Source organism: Taudactylus pleione, unplaced genomic scaffold (assembly GCF_031769625.1).
Source record: "Taudactylus pleione unplaced genomic scaffold, aTauple2 ptg000711l, whole genome shotgun sequence".
NCBI classification, from domain to species: domain Eukaryota; kingdom Metazoa; phylum Chordata; class Amphibia; order Anura; family Myobatrachidae; genus Taudactylus; species Taudactylus pleione.
Genome location: NW_028285113.1, coordinates 5,686,811 through 5,708,936, shown reverse-complemented (window position 1 = coordinate 5,708,936; position 22,126 = coordinate 5,686,811). Strand labels below are relative to the sequence as shown.

General features: G+C 49.7%; 1 protein-coding gene across 1 annotated transcript in view; it reads right to left on the bottom strand.

The window, feature by feature from the left end:
* Positions 1-19,543, bottom strand: part of CEP126 (centrosomal protein 126) — a 94,857-nt gene extending 75,314 nt beyond the window's left edge. The window contains exons 1-2 of the mRNA XM_088456690.1: positions 19,342-19,543; positions 9,071-9,190 (exon numbers count right to left, since the gene is read on the bottom strand). Coding sequence (XP_088312816.1) covers positions 9,071-9,190; positions 19,342-19,370 — 149 coding nt within the window. The 5' untranslated portion in view covers positions 19,371-19,543. The remainder of the gene's footprint in view (positions 1-9,070; positions 9,191-19,341) is intronic.
* Between the last annotated feature and the right edge of the window lie 2,583 nt (positions 19,544-22,126).

The following is a 22,126-nucleotide window of genomic DNA, read 5'->3' as shown; positions in this document are numbered from 1 at the left end:
GGGAACGCCTCAGTTTGTGAAGCCACCCCCCGGCCACGCCTACAAAAGGGGTCGAGCTGTCGATCAACATCGACAGCCGCCCCTTTTGTAGTGAGTCCCGGAGCGAGCGCTTTTTGCGCTTGCTCCGAGGTTCGCGCACGCTGTGCGAGCGCACTGGACCACCAGGGCCCCGGTAGCAAGCGCACATCGCTTGCGACCGGGTCTGAATCAGGCCCTCTGTCCCAGGATGCGGTCAGGATGCCAGCAGACAGGATGCCGTACGTCAATATACCAACGCCGAAATCCCGACACCCATCAGAATGCCGACGCCACCATCCCGAAAACATCAAAATACCGATGTTGGCATCCCGACAGTAAGTAAGCGGGTTAGGGTTAGGCCAGGGATGGGGGAGTTAAGTTTAGGGACCTCCCGGGGTGGGTTAGGGTTAGGCACCAACCGGGGAGGGATAGGGTTAGACTGCGGGGTGTGGGGGTTAGGGTTAGGCACCACCGGGGGGAGGTTAGGGTTAGGCACCACCCAGGTGGAGGTTAGGGTTAGCGACCACCAGAGGGAGGTTAGGATTAGGCACCACCGGAGGGAGGTTAGGGTTAAGCACCACCGGGGGAGGGATAGGCTGCTTACCAGCCCCTGTCGGGATATTGCACTTATGATCCAACCGCCGGTAAATAGTATGTACTGTATTCCTCTGTCCCAGTGGAGCTTACAATCCATGGGCCTGATTCAGAGTATCATGGTATGCTGTTGCAGCCGCTACTGCTAAATTATGTTAATGATTACAGGAGCATCTGAAGGAAGAAGACACCTCCTGCCGGCATTGCAGATCCGAGTGCTGCGGCCCAAGGCGCAGCATCTGATCACCATCGCGACCATCACCACAGTAATCTGAGTAATGCTAGGCACAAACTGGCCGATATATTGGCTATTCAATTGAACGGCCGATATATATCGCGGATGTGTGCAAACAATATGTCTGTGAACGACGTCGTTTACAGACATATCGCGTCAGCTGTGCAGCACAGCCGATGACCAATATATCTGCATATAGATCAGCAAATCGTGCTGTGTGAACAGGCGGTCAGCCAAACGCCCATCTAATTGCTGCACAGGCCGACGGGGACTGACATGACAACTGGATGGGCACATGTAAATGTCCGCCCAGTTGTGACGTCAGGCACAACACATCGGGCTGACGATTGGTAATGGTGGGTACACACTAGACCAGTGGTCAGGGAACATGGGTAAATTACCACACATGGGGTAAAAATGAAATTCCTGGGGGTAATGGACGGACAGCCGGGCATGCATATGAATCATTCTATAATATAACATAGAATGATTCATATGCATGCCCGGCTGTGCCGCAGGGAGGATCAAAGCCGGAAGCCAGCCAAGATGTTATTACCAGCGGGCGCCAGGCTCCTTCCCTGCAGCGCTGCGTTAGCCGGAGGCTGGAGATCTCTTCTGAACTCCAGCTTCCGCCTCTCTCCATGTGCAGGAACGCCTTCGTTTTGGAAACCACCCCCCCGGCCCGCCTACCTTTGGTAGAGAGCTCCGGAGCGACAGAGTTTATCTGTCGCTCCGGGGCTTGCGCACGCACAGTGTGGCTGCTGCGCATGCGCAGGCCATACTATCGAGTCGGTTACGAGCGCATCGGCGATCGCGACCGACTCTGAATAAGGTCCCTAGTGTGCACTCAGCTTAAGTCTAAGCTTACTCAGAATGCGCAAAGAAACTGCTCAGCCTGGGCCAGGAAATTTCAGTCGGTAGACGCAGACCCTGGCCGCGGCACGCCCCTGCTTTGTAGAATGGTCCCTGTCGCCGCCCCCCAAAGGGCCGCAGCATGTCAATCATGCTATGGGTGTTGCGCTGTTTGGCACTGTGAGTGAGATCGCAGATCCGGCTCAGCACATACACACTGTGGCCTCTGGGCATGTGCAGATCAAAAAACATTGCGGTATTGCGAAAACATTGCAATACTGTGATAGTCTGAATCAGGCACCGTGTTCCCTAACACATGGACGCACACACACCAGGGTTAATTTTTTTGGTCAGAGCCTATTAACCAGCATGAACTGAAGACAATTAAGTAATGGCTAATCTCATGGCTGTCGCCTAATGTACAAACACAGCAAGAATTTAAAAGAACCACTATATTATACATTTATAAAGGAGAATTCCATCTTTGGTGATTCTGAGTTACTGATCTGTACATGACCCCTGCAACTTCAATTTAAGACCAGACCAGACCGGACCAGACATCGCCATTGTGTACCGACCAGTCAGTGAGGTTTGTAGAGGGTGGGTGGGACGGTTACAAAGTGTCTGTGCCTTTCTATGGGCATACGTATTGCCGGAGAGGTGTAATCACGCCACAAGATGTTGCTGCAATGCCCACCCTCTGCCACGCCCACCCCAGCATCGTGGTCATGTGAGCGTTTGAGCGCTGAAATGGGTCACTGTTCGATAATTTCTACTCGCCAGCTCGGGAGCCTGTGATTAGAAATGTCAGCACTGGTGGCTGTGCGCGCCTGAACGGAGCAACAATTGAATGCTCCGTCAGGCACAATCTGGTGGCCGCTGGCGCGCAACACACTTGAATTCCCCCATGGAGGTCAGGAGCAGCGTATATATATACATTATATATATATATATATATATATACATAGATAGATGTGCTGTACCTGAGTGCGACTAGAGAGCAGCAATATACATACACCTCAAGGCAAGTTATATTTAGTTTAGTCTTTGACGCTGTCTCTTATATTTTGTTCCGTCTATCTGATTCCACTTTGGAACACTTAATTACTATATTTGCATTTCTTTCGGTTTGCTGTGGGTGAACCTTTAAAGTGTTCCACCAAGGCAGCTGTCCCTTCCCAGAAGCACTAATTGGGTTTACTATCATTTATATTTATTATCTCAGTGGGGAATTCAAATGTTTAGCCGGCACCGGCATTTCTGCATGCACTCTGGAGTGCGCGAACAGAAATGTGTCTAAAACCGCAGATAGCGCGCCCTAACCAGGAATTAAGACGGGTTTAGCCGTTTTAGAGGACTAAACCTCATCTTTTAGGCGGCAAAGAGGGCGATAATTAATGAGCGCCCAGAACAATTGAATAGCAATCTGGGCGCTCATTAATTATCACGCCCAAAAAAAACTATTGAACCGCCCCCTCTGAGTCCTGCACTGGTACTGCTGCAGGATGACGGGCGTTTACTCTCATGTCAGTACCCGCAATGGCAGAGCATGGGTGCGGCCATCTTGGATTTTACTACATGACTACATCTGCCAACCAAATTCCAGCAGCCGCGCTCACATGACCTGCTTTGCCAAAAAGCGCTGGGATCTCCTGTGTGCAGCTCATTGCCAGAAAAACACTCTTCTCACGCAGAACAGTCTCCTGACTGCATTGGCTTCCAGCTCTGTTCCCGTTTCAGCAAAGTGCATCTGACTCAGCCTTCAGTGATCTGCATTCAAGTGCATACTGTACTGACGCAATCTCTAGCTACCTTCACATGAGCAGCGTTCCCGCTAGCGTGTGGGAACTGCAGGGCGCTTTGGTCATGCCTCCAATTTATCACTCTTGGGGGTGTGCCCAGCATGAACGGAGGTGTTGGGCTTCCCCCAAGCTCTCCCCTCACGGTGAATAGATCATGGCGCACGGAGTCTATTCACCTGCAACTTTTCCCACCAGTGGGACACTATGGCCCGCAGGTGGGGAAGGCTGAGGGCATGCTGTTTTAGCAGGGCAAGGGCAGAGACGATATTGCCCTTTTAAAATCAGGCAGGGAGCGGCACCCCGCTAAAACTAGCTAGCGGGAACACTACACGAGTGCATCCAGCATCCATTCAGTCCGCATTCATCTCCAGCATCTACCATCTGGGCTGATTTGCACTTTGCACTCATTCCAGCAGGTGTCCCACTACGTGTCTTCTACAGCCTACTCTCTGTAATGTGCAGCATTCCAGTATCATCATCTCCTGCAGGCTGACACCAGTATTACAGGCACTTCGCTGTGGTCACATCTCCTGCAGGCTGACACCAGTATTACAGGCACTTCGCTGTGGTCACATCTCCTGCAGGCTGACACCAGTATTACAGGCACTTCGCTGTGGTCACATCTCCTGCAGGCTGACACCAGTATTACAGGCACTTCGCTGTGGTCACATCTCCTGCAGGCTGACACCAGTATTACAGGCACTTCGCTGTGGTCACATCTCCTGCAGGCTGACACCAGTATTACAGGCACTTCGCTGTGGTCACATCTCCTGCAGGCTGACACCAGTATTACAGTCACTTCGCTGTGGTCACATCTCCTGCAGGCTGACACCAGTATTACAGGCACTTCGCTGTGGTCACATCTCCTGCCTGTCCCTGCTTACTACAGTTCTCAGAACAGTATCATCAAGAGAACATACCTGTCGTCAGAGCCGTAACTAGACTTTTTGGTGCCCTGTGCCAGAATGAGCATTGGTGCCTCCCTCATTCTTCAAAGGGACATAGGGCCTGATTCAGAGCCGGACGCAATTAGCGCTCGCTCGTCCAGAAAATAGGGGTGGCTATTCAAATGAACCATTCGCTCTTTGCGGTCTCCTCTAGGTCTGAACGAGTGAACAAAACATGCGGTCGTTTTTTGGAAAAATACGTCCCCCTGGCCGCTCGCATCCTACGTCATGTCCGCTATTTATTAGATTAATCGAGTACATCGACCAGCGTATGAACTGCTCGCAATTCTTGTGGTTGGTTTTTGCTACCACAATCTTGCGAGCAGTTCTGGCTATAAAATAACCCAGTGATGTGTTCAATGACGCTGCTGTATTAATTATGCACACCCTTATAAACGCCCGTTTTGACCTTTAAGCACGCCTGCGTTCGGATCTCCACTCCCCGTTTTCAAGCACCTTCCCCTGTTACCACCCACATACGCCTCATTCTGTCACTCAAAATAGCAGGCATTCGCTATTTAGCGAACAAACGAATTTCGGCCGCACTGACTGGTTCGCGCATGCGTATAACGATCCGTACGCATGCGCAGTTGGGCAAACATCGCTCGGAGCGAACGAGCGGCCGCTTACGAGCGGCTCTGAATCAGGCCAGGGAAGAGATAGGGGAGGCCAGGAGATGCTGGGGATGAAATAAGAGGAAGCTACAAGCAAGAATGATAATAAACAGAAATTTTACAGGCCCAAACAGCGCCCCCTGCCCTGTGGTGCCCTGTGCGATGGCACCGGCCACACTACCCTAGCTACGGCCCTGCCTGTCGTGCTCCCAGCACTATAGCCAGTATACACCTAAAAGACTGCATTATATCTGGTTGTTCACAAGCACCCATACATATCATCCTAGTATCTAGATGAGTAGGAGCTTAATCAAGGCCAGGGGGAGTGGGCTTGGACTGCACACCCGAATTTTAAACAATCTAAGAGGTGCTACCATGCTGAGACTTGGGGGTAAATTTACTAAAGTGAGAGTTTTTAAAAGTGAGTTTTAAAAGTGATGTTGCCCATAGCAACCAATCAGATTCTAGCTATTATCTTCTAGAAGGTGCTAGTTAAATGTTAAGTAGAATCTGATTGGTTGCTATGGGCAACATCACTTTTAAAACTCACTTCTAAAAACTCTCACTTTAGTAAATTTACCCTTTGTAGTGAAATTAAGCGAACAAAACAAATGCAGGTGCACACTCTAAGGGCCTGATTCAGTAAGGAACGCAAAGGAGAACGTACGCACTTGGCCGATGTTTTCACACTGCGCATGCGTATGCATCGCCCTGCGCGTGCACGAACTAGCCAGTGAGATCGGGTTAGGGTAAGTAGACTACACGCAGTGTGTACGCAGACCCCTCCGATATTTATTGACAGTAAGTGCCGTTTGTGGGTGGTGACGGGGATTGGTCAGGCGAACGCAGGTGTGCCTGTGCATTGGGACGCCATTATAGGGGCGTGCATAATTAAGGCAGTGCGGCCGGATACGCAGCCATACCGTAAGCTGTACACAGGAAGCGGCCAAAATCCTGCGGCAGGTCAGGTCAACCACTATTATGCTAATGGCTCCGATGGTTCTCGATGTTACTGATGTTTACGCTATCTTGCGTACTGATCAGGCTGTGAGTAAAGGGAGATGGGCGGCTTAATATGGCGCTGTGGGCATCTGCATCTTGTGCTGCGGTCTCCGTGCGTATGCACTGATTAGCATATTCCCGCAGCGGACGGGTGCGTGCGTCTGCCAACGTGTGTTCCTCGCTTAATCAAGTCCGAAGTACTAAGAACAATGACAGTCAAAAGAATCCTTATAAACTCTACAATTAACATGGAGTATAAATGAGGTTCTTAGTACATGTCTGACCAAAAATGTTTACCCATCCACCACGTCAAGGTTACCCCATGAGATGGGTCCCTAGCATCCCTAATACTAACAGTTGCTAATATCAGCGGAGATATGCAAACAATTGCATTAGTATTGCGATCGCAGCCTAACATAAGGACTCCTACTTCCCCTTACTCACATCCGTAACACTTAGCAGAATAGCGAAACCATTGGTACAATCGAGTACCATCGATCCCATACGCACAAGCCCTGACCTTACTCAGAAATTGCTAACAGCCACGCACGCTATGAGACACAGTGAATAATTTCAGCACGCCCACGCGGCGGCGTTCAGACGCACTGGCACTCCTGCGTTCGCCCAACCACCCCCGTCACCACCCACAAACGGCACTTCCTGTCAATCACTATGTTATGGGTCTGCTTAGCCTCTGCGATCGCAGCCCCGATCGCGTCTGGTTCGCGCACTGCGATACATACGCAGTGCGAATTAATCAGCCGATTGCGTGCGTATTAGCAACTGTGATCCTTGCTGACCCAGGCCCAAAATTATTTAACTGACCTCACCAGGCATAATACAGTAGGTGTGCTGAGGACTCCTGATTGTAAAGAGGTGGCAGCATTGGTGCACTACTAATAAATGTCATGTAATATTACCATTATGTCGTTGCTTTGTAGTTAGAGGTACAGAACGTATATTTTCACTTGATGACTGAGTACTTATAATGCACTTACTGGTTTAGCCTACTGTCAGTTGCTGTTTCTGCAATTGCTGTTACACTGTGCATTGTATTATGTATACTGTGTACCTATAAGCTGTTGGAGAGGAGGTTGTGTACTTATGTTGATTTATAGGTAGTGAGGGGGAGTTTGAGAACTTAGTTGTCAAGTAGTACTATACTGTTAGACATTGGAATGTGTGAAGCACAGCGGGGGTGCTAAGTAATTATTCTGTGTGCTTGTGCTCTCACACCCTTGGTGATAAAGGTTGGGATGGTTGTACCATTATACAGATTATACACTTTCAGATGTGTTTCCATTTTGTTAATACAACACTATAATTTGATGAGCTGGATTTAACAAAAAAAGGGCAATGCAGCACAGACGGTGTAATGGTTAGCGTTACTGCCTCACAGCACTGAGGGCATGGGTTCGATTCCCACCACGGCTCTAACTGTGTGGAGTTAGTATATTCTCCCTGTGCTTACGTGGGTTTCCTCCGGGTACTCCGGTTTCCTCCCTCATTCCAAAAATATACTGGTAGGTTAATTGGCTTCCTACAAAATTAGCCCTAGTGTGTATGTGTGTGAGCATGTGATAGGGAATATATATTGTAAGCTCTTCTGGGGTAGGGACTGAAGTGAATGGTCATATATTCTCTCTGTACAGTGCTGCGGAATATGTGTGCGCTATATAAATAACTGGTAATAATAATAATAATAAATAATATACCACCATTAGATATATATATATATAGATAAATATATATACATACATACATACACCATTTATATATACCGTTAGAAGGCAAGATCACCAAACAACGACTCTGGTATTTTGGACATGTCATGCGGGCTAATTCCCTAGAAACATCGCTAATGCTTGGATTGGTCAGCGGGACCAGAAGAAGAGGACGCCAAAGAACTCGTTGGCTGAACACAATAAAGGCTGACACGAACATGCCCATAAATGACCTGAAGGAAGTGGTCAGAGAAGCGTGGCGTTCACTGATCCATAAAGTGTCGACTAAACAGATAATCATCATCATATACCACCACCTTATAATCCACCTGTGTTGAAAACATGTGGCCTGATTCAGTAGAACACAAATTTGATTACGGACGCACATCGAGAGAATGTTTACCATCGCGCATGCATATAAGATGCCCTGTGCGCACTGCAGTTACAGAGGCACAGAGGGATCCATCGCAAATTGACTGACAGACTGTGAGCGTTTGGGGGTAGTGATTTTGGCGTGGTCTTAAAAACGCAGGCGTCTGTCCGTTGTTTCATGGGTGTGCATAAATCGTCGATAGTACCGATGTTTATGCAGAAAAGCAACATTGGACAGATATGAGAAAGCAGTGGGCACCTTTATGCCGGCCGAGCTTTGGCAAGCATTAGCATATTTTCGTAGCTGCGTTCCGTGTGAATTCTCACCTGCGATCACAGTAATAATCGCTTCTAAACCAGGCCCGTGTTCTATTAGCTATCTATGGCAGCTATATAGCTATCTAATGTAGATGTTCCAGTTCTACATGATGCTATTTGTAACTTGTTCCAGATCGCTAACAGAAAATGTATTTAGGCAGAAGATGCCAAATTGAGACTCATTGAAAAGTACAAGACGAGACACGAAGCTCAGAGTGGCGGAAAATTCAGAAGTCAGTGTGCAAGAAATATCTGTAGAGAGGCTCCGTCACCCTCTATTATCTCATATCACTAATCACACTTTGCAGAACTAGATTTACCACTGCGCTTACACCGGAGATTACACAGAAAGCCAAACTCTGCCAGCTCCTCCCTCTAAGCTTGGGCAAGAGTCTGACCCCCACCAATCTCTGTGCTACTGCAGACATCTAGCTGTGCTTACTGTATCTTGGGGTGCACGACGGGACCTGAGCTTACTCTGCACTGTGCATTAGAAAATATCCTCCTGCTTCTAAAAGTTTATGGTAATTACAGTTAAATAATAATGAGGGACAGCTAAAGCTTTCCTAATCACAAATAAATAATAACTTACTTCCTTCGTCGGTTTGTCTCAAACGATAATTTTTGAGCACGTTGCCTAAATATCTTTTGATCTTCCAGCAGAGTTTGTCGTTCTTCTTCTAAATCAAACTCCAGCTGGGTTTTGAGATTTCTTGTAATAAAACAAAGTTAAGGATTTTACTGAGTCAGACCTGTAACATCTACATAAAACCAGGTGCAATTCCAAACAGTGCGGGGTCTGTGTTGAGTTTTTGGTGCTGATGCAGAGTTGAACCTACGCCTGTCTGTGGAGCATATCTTGCATACGTTTGCGCTGTGATTGCCCAGTATGCAGTCATGCGCATTTTGACGGCATCAACAGTAACAAACCTAGCGCATACACTACCCATACCGATGCAGGTGTGCGAATAGAATTTTTCCATGCAGGTTTCTTTTCAGCAAGGTATGCCCGTAATACTCTCATCTACTCGTCCTCACTCGCCTTCTACAAGCTGGTCTTCTCCACTACCGGCTGTCCCCCCAGAATCCATCCTAAATACTGCGGCAAGATTGATCTTTCTCTGCAACTGTCCTCATAGGACTGGTAGGGTCATGTATCTTGTTATATTCTGTCTGATTGTTTCCTCCTCTGTCTGGCCACCATAGCAGAACTGGTGGGGACTGAATAAACTTTGTTGGTTATGATAATGTGCTCAAGCAAACTCATTAAACAACAGATGAAGCTGTGCTACAACACAAACATGTGAGATATTAGTAATGAAAAAGACTGGAAAATGCTAAATGTCCTCATTTGTTTGCAAAGTTAACGAATCCAGCGCACTGGAAGGTGCTCTCCTGGGGGAATATTTACTAAAGTGTATGGTTATAGAAGTGGAGATTTTGCCCATAGCAACCAATCAGATTCTACTTATCATTTATCTATCACCTTCTAGAATATAATATCTACACTCTGATTGGTTACTATGGGTAACATCTCCACTTTTCTTTAAACCCGCACTTTAGTAAATATACCCCCAACCTCTCCTCTTTGGAGAAGCCTCTGAAAACTATAAGTGAGAAGGAAAACTCTCAAGATGAATCACATAAAAGTAACATTGAATTAAACTTTCTTGTTTTAAGCCTCATTTTGAGAGTCAGGGGGCAGTGGGACTGAAGCATTTTGTGGCAAAGTTGTGAGTTTTAAATTCGGAAAAGGGCACCTAGAAATGTGCTTCTCTGCTGAAAATGCGTTCCATTACAGCGCAAACTCAGGGGGATGTAAAAAATATGAGATATGGTAAAAACTTACCCTTGTTATCTCTATTTCTACGAAGTCCATAGGGTTCCACAGGATACCTTGGGGTATAGGTGTGACATCAGTCGCAGGGCACCAAAGAGTTAAGCTTTCAGCCTCCCAGGATGCACTAGGTCCCCCTCCTATACCCCGCCCCCGAGCCAAGGCACCTCAGTTAGTTACCAAGCCATAGGCCGGAGGAGGAGAAGGAAGAGAGAGAACAAAGATCTGGACACATACAAGAATCACATTCTCACCAGAGGGAGACGGAAAACCGGTGACCAGAGCAAAGCCCATCTGCAGCACAGGTGCGACAGGGCAGGAGTCCTGTGGAACCCTATGGACTTCGTAGAAATAGAGATAACAAGGGTAAGTTCTTACCATATCTCATATTTTCTACTTCAGGGTCCATAGGGTATCCACAGGATACCTTGGGGATGTCCCAAAGCAGTATCCTTTAAGGGTGGGGACGCTCCTGTGCAGAAAGGAAAATCCGCCGCCCGAAGGAAGCATCCTGAGAGGCGAAGGTGTCAAACCTGTAATACCTCACGAAGGTATGGACAGAGGACCACGTAGCAGCCTTGCAGATCTGGACTGCAGAGGCACCACGTCGAGCTGCCCACGAAGGACCCACAGACCTAGTGGAATGAGCCTTCAGAGAAGGAGGAACCGGTAGGCCTTCATGAAGATAAGCTTCAGAAATAGCCATACGGATCCAGGCTGCCAAAGTTTGCTTTGAAGCAGGCCAACCCTTTTTATGGAAGCCATAGAGGACAAACAAAGCGTCCGTCTTCCTAAACGAAGAAGTGCGGTCAACATAAGTCCTTAAGGCCCGCACAACATCCAAAGAGGCCTCACCCACGGAAAGACCCGGTGAGTTAAAGGCCGGAACAAAGATTTCCTCGTTAACATGAAACTGGGAAACAACTTTGGGAAGAAACTCGGGCCGAGTGCGGAGTACTGCCCTGTTCCCATGAAAAAACAAGAAAGGGGGTCTACAAGAAAGAGCCCCTAACTCAGAAACACGTCTGGCCGAAGCAATAGCCAGAAGGAAAACAGTCTTAGCTGTTAGCCATTTAAGATCCACTGATCCCAGTGGTTCAAACGGCGGTCCTTGGAGAGCCCTCAGGACCACAGCCAAATCCCAAGGCGCCACAGGTGGAACAAAGGGCGGCTGAATGCGGATAACACCTTGCATAAAGGTGCGCACATCCGGGATTGTAGCAATCCTACGGTGAAACCAGACAGACAGGGCCGAAACCTGTACCTTCAAAGAAGCAAGGCGAAGCCCATGATCTAGTCCCGCTTGCAGGAAGGCGAGAATCTGAGACAGATGAAACTCCCGCGGTGCATAACCTCTCGGTCGACACCACTGGATGAACGTATGCCACACGCGATGGTATATCCTCGCGGAAGACGGTTTCCGAGCTCGCAACATGGTACGCACCACAGAGCTGGAAAACCCCCGGGACCTCAGCATGGCCGTCTCAACAGCCACGCCGTCAAAGACAGCCGAGTCAGGTCCGGGTGACGACAAGGACCCTGAGACAGGAGGTCCGGTCGTAGCGGCAACCGCAGAGGACTGTCCACGGACAGACCCTGAAGGTCTGAGAACCAGTGCCGTCTGGGCCACGCGGGAGCTATCAACAGGAGCGTCCCTCCTTCCTGTTTGAATTTCCGGATTACCCGTGGAAGAAGGGAGACCGGAGGGAACAGGTATGCGAACCGGAACGTCCACCGGACGGACAGAGCATCCACCAGAGACGCCCCTTCGTCTCTTGTGCGAGACCCGTACACCCGCAACTTGTTGTTGTGCCGGGACGCCATGAGGTCGATCTCTGGAAGACCCCATCTGTCCACCAGTAGTTGAAAAACGTCCGGGTGCAGGGACCATTCCCCCGGATGAACGTCCTGGCGACTTAGAAAGTCCGCCTCCCAATTGACCACTCCCGGGATGAAGACCGCTGATATGGCCGGAAGATTGCGCTCCGCCCAAACCAGGATCCGAGACACCTCTACGAGAGCCGCCCGGCTTCGGGTTCCTCCTTGCCTGTTTATGTAGGCCACGGTGGTAGCGTTGTCCGACTGGACCTGTACCGGGTGACCCTGGAGAAACCGATGTGCCTGCTGTTGAGCATTGAAGACCGCACGGAGTTCCAAGATATTGATTGGAAGCTCCGCTTCTGTCGGCGTCCACCTGCCCTGGAACAGATGTGGACCCGAAACTGCTCCCCAGCCCCGAAGACTGGCGTCCGTTGTCAACAGGACCCAATTTGGAACCCAGAACGGACGTCCCTCGCTGAGGTGGGTCGTCTGTAACCACCAAGCAAGGGACAGGCGAACCTCCGGGGTGAACACAATCGTCTGGGACTTCAGAGACTGAGGCAGCCCGTTCCACTTTGACAGGATCAGGTGCTGCAGAGGTCTGGAGTGAAACTGGGCATATTCCACCATGTCGAACACCGACACCATGGAGCCCAGTAACCTCATCGCCGAGTGTAGAGACACCCGGCGGCTGTGCAGTCAACTGCGCACCCTTGACTGCAAAGCAGAGATCTTTTCCTCCGTCACAAAGATCTTTTGCTGTCCCGAGCCCAATAAGGCTCCAAGATGCAGAATCCTCCGAGACGGGATTAGAGTGGACTTCTGCCAGTTGATTAGCCAGCCGTGCCGTTGCAGCAGGGCAAAGGTCAGGTCCAAGTGGCGTAACAGGAGCTCTGGAGATCCCGCCACCAATAACAGGTCGTCCAAGTACGGCAACATGCGGACTCCCTGCAGCCGCAGAGAAGCCGCCATGACCGCCATCACCTTGGTGAAAACACGTGGTGCTGTCGCCAGGCCAAAGGGTAACGCCCGAAACTGGAAGTGGTCGCTGCGGATTGCAAACCTGGGGAACTGTTGATGGCGCAAAAGAATAGGGACATGCAGGTAAGCGTCCTGTATGTCCAATGACACCATGTAGTCCCCAGGTTCCAGCGCCAGAATGATGGACCGTAGGGTCTCCATCCGAAACTTCTGTACCCGCAAAGACTTGTTGAGTGCTTTGAGGTTGAGAATCGGACGATACGACCCATTGGGTTTCTGTACCAAAAAAAAGATTTGAATAGAAACCCTGGCCCCTCTGGGAGAATGGAACAGGCACTATAACTCCAGCCTGGAGCATAGTTGCAATACCTTCCGCAGCTCCGTAGCCTTGTTCCGGTCTGATGGTAGACCCGTGGTGAAGAATCGAGCCGGGGGTCTGTGCCGGAAGGAGAGGGCGTACCCGTGGGAGACCACCTCCAGAACCCAAGTGTCTGTCGTAGTGACCGACCAACACTGGGCGAACTGCAGCAGGCGGCCTCCCACCCTGGGATCCCCCAAAGGGAGGCCCGGACCGTCAGGCCGCAGGCTTGTCATCTGGCTTGGGGGCCGGACGTCTGGTACTCCATGCCTGCTTCCGGGGCTTGACCGATTTCCTAGGGCCAGCCTGACGAGGAAACGACTGTGGTTTGGGCCTGCCCTGGGCCCTAGATGACCGAAAGGACGATGGTCCAGAACCAGAAGGAGCAGCGGCCGACGGGAGACAAGCCGATTTGGCTGCCGCCAGCGTGGCCACAATCTTATCCAGATCGAAGAGAACTTCTCCGGTAAACGGCAACGCTTCCAGACCCTTCTTGGAATCTGCGTCCGCCTTCCAGGATCGCAGCCACAAGGTGCGACGAGCAGCTACCGCTGCTTGAGAAATTCTAGACACCAGAGTACTAATGTCTAGAGCCGCCTCGTTGATGTAGGTGGCCGAATCACGGAGATTGCCAATCAACTCCGCCTGTTCGGCCGGACAGTCGGAATCAAAAGAAGCCTCTAATGAATCCGCCCAGCGCTCCATCGCTCTGGCAACCCAGCAAATGGCCATAGCCGGCCGTGCTGCCCCCCCCGCAAGGGAATAAGCGGACTTCAGGCAGATTTCCACCTTGCGGTCCGTAGCATCCTTAAGGGAGGACATGGATGGCATCGGCAATGTGGCACTACGGACAAGACGGGTCACGTGAGAATCCACCTGTGGAGGGGATTCCCACTTAGCAAAATAATTATCCGCGAACGGATAAGCCACCGCCAGGCGTCGCTGCGGCTGGTATCTTTTGCCAGGCTGTTTCCACGCCTCCTCTAAATGGTCCACCAACTGACCCGAAAGAGGAAAGACTGTGGCATCGCCCTTCACGTCTTTGAAAAAGGCATACTTAGATTTAGCCGCTGGGGGAACTTCGTCCTCAATCACCAAGGCTGTGCGGACCGCCCGAATAAGTCCAGGAATATATACTTTGGACTTAGCATCAGCGTCCTTAGTATGGAGAGGTTCCTGATCGTAAGGATCCAGAATCTCACCATCATCAGACGTCCCTTCGTCATCCTCATAAGGAGCGGATAGAGACGCCACCGGCCGTTTATGAGGCCGCATCACAGACTCCCCTTGCAACACATCCGACAAGTGCTGTACAGAACTCGTCAGGGAGTTAACCCACGCTGGCTCCTGAGAAACCGGGAGCGGGGAAATAGGGAGACTGTGGGGTACCACCAATTGTCGTGGGAAACCCTGCATGGGTGACGACACCACAGACTGCTGGGCCAAACCCATCGGAGTAAACGCGGGCTGCGGAGCTAACTGGCCCACTAAAGCTGTTAGCGCCTGTGCGAAACAAGCCCAGGGCGGCTCCTGTACCGGTGCTGTAACCGTAAGAGGCCGCGCCATGGACAAACACTGCCGGCAAAGGCCCTCCGTGCTACCCTCCCCCTCCGCTAACGGTACTTTACACGTGGTACACTGTAGCCGGAGGGGAAAATCACTCTCAGACATGATGGCACCACGTATGTGACCCCTCTCACCAATTATATATTAAATAGGCGAGAGACCACCCTGCAGCACCGCACCGCAAGGGCTTAGCAGAAAGAACAGGGACAGTAATAAAGCTGACAGTCTTGAGAAGAAAAGTTACAGGCAGCAGCGCTAGCACAGTCACATACAATGCAAAGAAAATCAATTCCTGCACTAACAGCGCTGATCACTCAACTACACAGACACAGGGCCTGGTAGGACACAGCGCTGCATACACAGACCTGACCACAGCGGAGGAGAGGTATGCGGGGGGACCCAGACCACGATGCTTCCAATGCAGGCTTCCAGCAGCGTTCACCATGCTTCTGAAAAGATGGCCGCCGAGGAGCAGAGAGAAGGCTACCTACCGCTCTGCTGCGGTCCGCTGTCCCAGGGGGTAGTGGAAGCGCAGGTTGGTCGCCTGGCTCCACGCTGCAGCCAGTCCCCAGGGAGCCCCCTGCCTGGGGACTTAGGACCATGTGATCAGCGGGGACCCACCGCGGGACCCCGCTGCTTACCTCTGTCCCCCTTGAATCCGGCCATGGTCCGGAACATCTGGGGTCACCGCTAGCTGTGACCCCAGATGCCCACCAGCATCCCCGGATCAGTACCGGCGTTCTGGTACCGGCGGGGTGTAGGGAAGACAGCATGGACGTCAGGACTGACTGTCCATGCTGTTCATCCAGATGTGCAGCCACAGCTGCATGAAGAAAAGCTTCAGGGGCTCTTCTAGCCCCCACTCCAACAGGTGCACCCGACTCCGGCCGGGCACCAAACTAAACTGGGGTGCCTTGGCTCGGGGGCGGGGTATAGGAGGGGGACCTAGTGCATCCTGGGAGGCTGAAAGCTTAACTCTTTGGTGCCCTGCGACTGACGTCACACCTATACCCCAAGGTATCCTGTGGATACCCTATGGACCCTGAAGTAGAAATGTTTGATTTTAGGGGTGTGGTATATTTTGCCAACATTCATCATGTTAACATTAATAATGTCCACATTATCAGATTGTTGATATGCTTGGCATGTTAACATTGCAGCATGTTGGCACTGATGAATTAGAATGTAGACAAAACGTCCTTGGTGGTCTAGTGGTGACTGCCCTGGTACGGCGACTCCATCGGTGTCTTCCGGGTCCAGTGGTGACATCCTGATAACCTTTGGTGAATCCTATGGCACTTCCAGTGGTAAGTATAACTTCAGCTGCATACACACGGGACGTTTCGCTCCATGAGCGACATCGTCTAGTGTGTCCCCCGGCAGGGGTGTCCTTAGTGTCGCTAACGACACTGAGAACAAACACTGAACGATATCGTTCAGTGCCGGGCACCCTCCCTCATCCCCGAGCATGCTATACCTGACGATATCGTCAGGTTGCAAACACACAAAAAAGAATTAACGATGCACAACTCAAACATTACTCATTATATATAATAAAACATTTTGCAATAGAATTTTGCAAATAATAAAAGAGGTTTTGGCATAATCATGGCCATGTTTATGAGCCTATCCACCGCGCCCAGGTAACCACTGAGGGTAGGTTCTTAACATACTTTGGTTGAAATCCAGAGCGCAGGACACCTCCAAACCAGCCCAGCTGAGCCACCCCAGGGCATCACTCCAATAAGGAAAGGTGAAGTGTAAAAAGGTGTTAGATAGATAAGAGCAGCTACTGCTGCATATAGTAAAGTGCAAAATAAAGATGTGAAAATAATACATATATATTAAACAAACAATGGAAGTGCTAAAAGTGCAAGAAAGGAAAAATGTGTCTATAGGGCCTGATTCAGAGCCGCTTCGCAAAAAGCGAGCACTCGCTCTGAATCAGGGCGGCCGCTTTATTTAAAAAAAACCCGGCCTCCTGGCTGCTCGCTAAACTGTGGGTGACCACCCACAGCTTTTGCGAGCAGCCAGGTGATGGTCGCGACCATCGGGCTTGCGACAAGACCCTTGTGGTAGGGTCTAGTCTGCCGCAAGCCCCAGTGAGCTTCCAGCTCTAATAGAGTCGGAAGCTCACTACTGACATCACTGGTGATGTCAGTAGGGCCGCCCACAAATGGCAGGCGTTCCTACAGGAACGCCTCCGTTTGTCCAGCCACCCCGCCTACAAAACGGGGCGAGCTGTCGATCAACATCGACAGCCAGCCCGTTTGTAGCGAAGCCCGGAGCGAGTGAATTTCAATGCACAACCATTGACCCGCTTGCGAGAGGGTCTGAATCAGGCCCATAATGCGATGCCCTGAAGCGGCCAACCCAAAGCAATCCAGGCGATCCACGCCCCAATAATCAACCCATAGCTGCACTACAGTATAACATGTTTCAGGACTTACCTAGATTGTGCCTCTTGTTAAAGTGCAGTCAAAATGCCAGATCGATCCCTGCTTAAAACCAATAAGGGACAGGTGGGAAGGGGTGCTAGCCTAGATTGAAGGCATCTCATACCTTCAGGTGTGCATAGGAGCACACTAAATAGAATATGTGGAAAGGGGGCCCTAGACTGCACACCCTGAAAATATATATAATGGAGGTGCTACCTGTGGAGACTATTGTTGCAAACATACAAAAAAGAATTACAGATGCACAACTCCAACATTACTCATTATATATAATAATATATTTTGCAATAGAATTTTGCAAATAATAAAAGATCGTCAGGTTGGCCAGCATGTTCGGGCGATGAATGACAAAGACCAACGACCAGCGGGAGCTCGCATCGCTGGTCATTATCGTTGATCGTTTTGGGGCAGAAACTGAACGATATTTTGGACAACTGAACGATAATGATATCGTTATCGTTCCGTTGTCCAAAAAAATCACTGCGTGTGTATGCAGCTTAACTCTAACCCTCCCCCTAGATCAGGTGTCAATCAAGAGAAAACCCCACTTTGTGAAGGCAGATAAAGGATACAAAACCCTAATGTGCTCTGCTGTGAAAACACTTGGGGGTAAATTTACTAAGATGGGCGTTCTATTAAGAAGTGATGTTGCCCATAGAAACCAATCAGATTCCAGGTATTATCTTCTAGAATCTAGAAGGTGCTAGATAAATGAGAAGTAGAATCTGATTGGTTGCTATGGGCAACACCACTTCTTAACAGAACTCCCATGTTAGTAAATTTATCCCTTAGTGTATACCATGTGAAACAGATGTTGGTCCAGGATTTCTATTGATCCTCACCTGTTCCGTTATATTGTGATGCCACTTTCTAGCTGGATACAGATCAATGACAGTATGGCTGGTGAGTTGCTATTCTCTTACATCGATTTAAATGACAGTGAATGCAGCTGCTTCTCCAATCACTGTATGAAGTTTTGTATGAGTTATGTGCACCCACAGCCTACATACACTGGAATACAGCACAGATGTGAATATACACATTTCTGCGTATGTCCTTCCTATTCTGAGTCGGATGGAACTTGGCCGAATCTGTATTTCTGTGAAACTGGGCGTTTCATTGTGGGAACTGGGCGGCAGCAGCGTCATGGAAGTGTTATAGGGGTGTATCTAAGGTTCATGAGTCATACATATAGGGAAGGAAAGCCCCATCCACTGATACTATCACTAATGATGACATTTGCCAGTGGTCGGTGTAAAATCAATGGGACGCGCGGCTTTCCGCTTGCAGGCACATATGTTAGTAAATCTGGCTTCAGCGGCTGCCCACAAATACAGCCATTTTGCATGTGACTCATGGCCAGCCCCCGACTGTGCTCACCAAAGGGTTTAATGAGCCATAATTTTCTCAGTTTGCAACCAGCTGAAAGACTCGCAGCGCAACATCCTATGGGCGTCTTATTGGCAACCAATGAGCACCAGACATTATTTTATCATGAACCGCTGCATTTCCTTTGCTAGAACTGCTAGAATCAGCTTTACAGAACTTGTCTAATTTTGTTTTACTAAACAACTAAAACCACACACGTGTTCCAAATCAGACATTTTTAATTTAAAAGACTTTGAGAGCCACATGGAAAAGAAGGTTTTTACATATACCAGTCTTCATTTATTAAATGACAATACATTATTTAAATAGCCATAGGGCATAGGAGATAATTGTAAATATAAACAAAACCATAAACCTCTAGGCAGTGTAATTATATATGTGTGTACTGTATATATGACATTACAATAACATACCATGTTCATTTTTGGAAAATATACTGTCTCAGAAAAGGATACGAGTAGGTTGTGGTCCGATGGTCCGGCATGCTTATCTCTTTCAACAGCCAACAAGTGGGGTGTAAAGTTATATCACCTCTCCCACAGTCACAGGCATTATTACCACCCCAGGGAAGAGTAAGTGGCTGAGAAGGTCACGGGTCAGTAGGTTGTGTGTATGTCAATGTGACGAGGTATATAAGGTTACAGCCCAGGACACCGAGGCTATTAAAGGTTAAAGTGCAGTTAGGTGAGGCTGATGCATTGTAGATAGTGGAGGATACAGGGGAATAGAGCAAAGTATCAGGTGATATACAGTAGTTGATTCAATAAGATAAAGTAAAATGGGGAGATAATTGGAAAGGTCAGAGAAACACCAGTCACAACGTCAGCTCAATGTGAAGACGAGGTAACACCTGACAATGATGCTATGTGGTAACTGGTGTCGGTGATGTGCTGGGGAAGGTGCATTTCAGGAGCACTAATGAGGAGTCAATGTGATAAGAGCACTGTGGAGGTGCTAATGAGTGTACATGACATTAAGGTGTGATAGTGTTTATCAGGGAGACAGAGCTAGGCGTAGGTCTATGGTACATATAGCTGCCAATGTGACGGGGTGAGGGGTGCAGGACACTAAGGATTGAATGGGGTACAGGTCAGACAAGTGTAACTGTCCCAGAAATATATAGGTTATTTGTAGTAATAATGACTGAGCTACAGATGACAGTAATGTGTGAGGAGCAGGTCAGGGGGCTCAGAGAGCTCGGCAGGGGGCTGTGTGTGGGGCACAGAGAATACAGTCAGTGGCTACAGAACATTAATGGGGTACAGCAGGTGGGTCTGAGTTACATTTAGGCTGCAATGAGAATGTGTGGGCTGCAATAAGGAAAGTGTTTATATGGGATAATATATAGGTTAGTGCAGGGCCATGGGATAATATATATAGCTGATTATACAGTAGCACAATGGGATAGTATACAGTTGATTAAGTTAATATAGAGCAATTGGATAATATATAGGTGATTACAGAGCAGAGGGATGATATATAGGTGATTACAGAGCAGTGGGATTATAGGTGATTACAGAGAAGAGGGATAATATATAGGCTATTATAGAGCAGTAGGATAATATATAGGTGATGATAATCAGTAGGTGCAGGGCATGAGGTTGGTAGTGGGGTGATTATAGTGGGGTAGCTATAGAGGGACACACAGCTGTTGCACTGTGCTAGGATCAGTAGGTGGAGGCCCCCCAACATCCGTACCCCGGTGGTCGCGTATCCCCGGTTAGCCGGCCCCCGGTGCCAGATACCTGTCAGTGTGTTCTCTCCATCTTGTTGCTGGGGAGCTGGGCTGCTTCGGTTGCCAGGCACAGCGAGGCCCCGCCCATCACCTGACGTCATGTCCGAGGTCGGTAAGGCCACGCCCACTAGCGAAGAGTGACTGAGGAGGATTAGATAGGGTCACTCACGTGGTGTATTAGTGTAATGCTGTCTCTGGCGGGCAGTGTCTCAGCCTCTCACACACACATAGGAACAGCATGTACAGGAGGTGTAAGTGCCCATGATGTACCTGCACAGTGACTGACACTGACTACTGTACATACGATTACGTCATCTGCCAGTGTCCAACGTCATTCCCTACCATCCAAGTAGGCATAGAGGGGGAATAGATTCGTGTGGTGAGCGAAGTGATCCCGCAAGGGACCAATTTTTTTATATTTGTGGAAATACCGAAGGGGATTTATGCTCTGTTAGCTGGAAGAGCCGGGTCACACGGACAGTAAGGGGTGTTATGCTCTGGAAGCTGGCAGTGCCGGGTCACACGTACAGTAAGGGGATTTATGCTCTGGAAGCTGGCAGAACCGGGTCACACGGACAGTAAGGGGCTTTATGCTTTGGAAGCTGGCAGTGCCGGGTCACACGGACAGTAAGGGGCTTTATCATGTGGAAGCTGGCAGAGCCGGGTCACACGTACAGTAAGGGGATTTATGCTCTGGAAGCTGGCAGAACCGGGTCACACGGACAGTAAGGGGCTTTATGCTTTGGAAGCTGGCAGTGCCGGGTCACACGGACAGTAAGGGGCTTTATCATGTGGAAGCTGGCAGAGCCGGGTCACATGGACAGTAAGGGGCTTATACTGTGGAAGCTGGCAGAGCCGGGTCACACGGACAGTAAAGGGGTGTTATGCTATGGAAGCTGGCAGAGACGGGTCACACGGACAGTAAGGGGATTTATGCTCTGTTAGCTGGAAGAGCCGGGTCACACGGACAGTAAGGGGTGTTATGCTCTGGAAGCTGGCAGTGCCGGGTCACACGTACAGTAAGGGGATTTATGCTCTGGAAGCTGGCAGAACCGGGTCACACGGACAGTAAGGGGCTTTATGCTTTGGAAGCTGGCAGTGCCGGGTCACACGGACAGTAAGGGGCTTTATCATGTGGAAGCTGGCAGAGCCGGGTCACACGTACAGTAAGGGGATTTATGCTCTGGAAGCTGGCAGAACCGGGTCACACGGACAGTAAGGGGCTTTATGCTTTGGAAGCTGGCAGTGCCGGGTCACACGGACAGTAAGGGGCTTTATCATGTGGAAGCTGGCAGAGCCGGGTCACATGGACAGTAAGGGGATTTATGCTCTGGAAGCTGGCAGAACCGGGTCACACGGACAGTAAGGGGCTTTATGCTTTGGAAGCTGGCAGTGCCGGGTCACACGGACAGTAAGGGGCTTTATCATGTGGAAGCTGGCAGAGCCGGGTCACACGTACAGTAAGGGGATTTATGCTCTGGAAGCTGGCAGAACCGGGTCACACG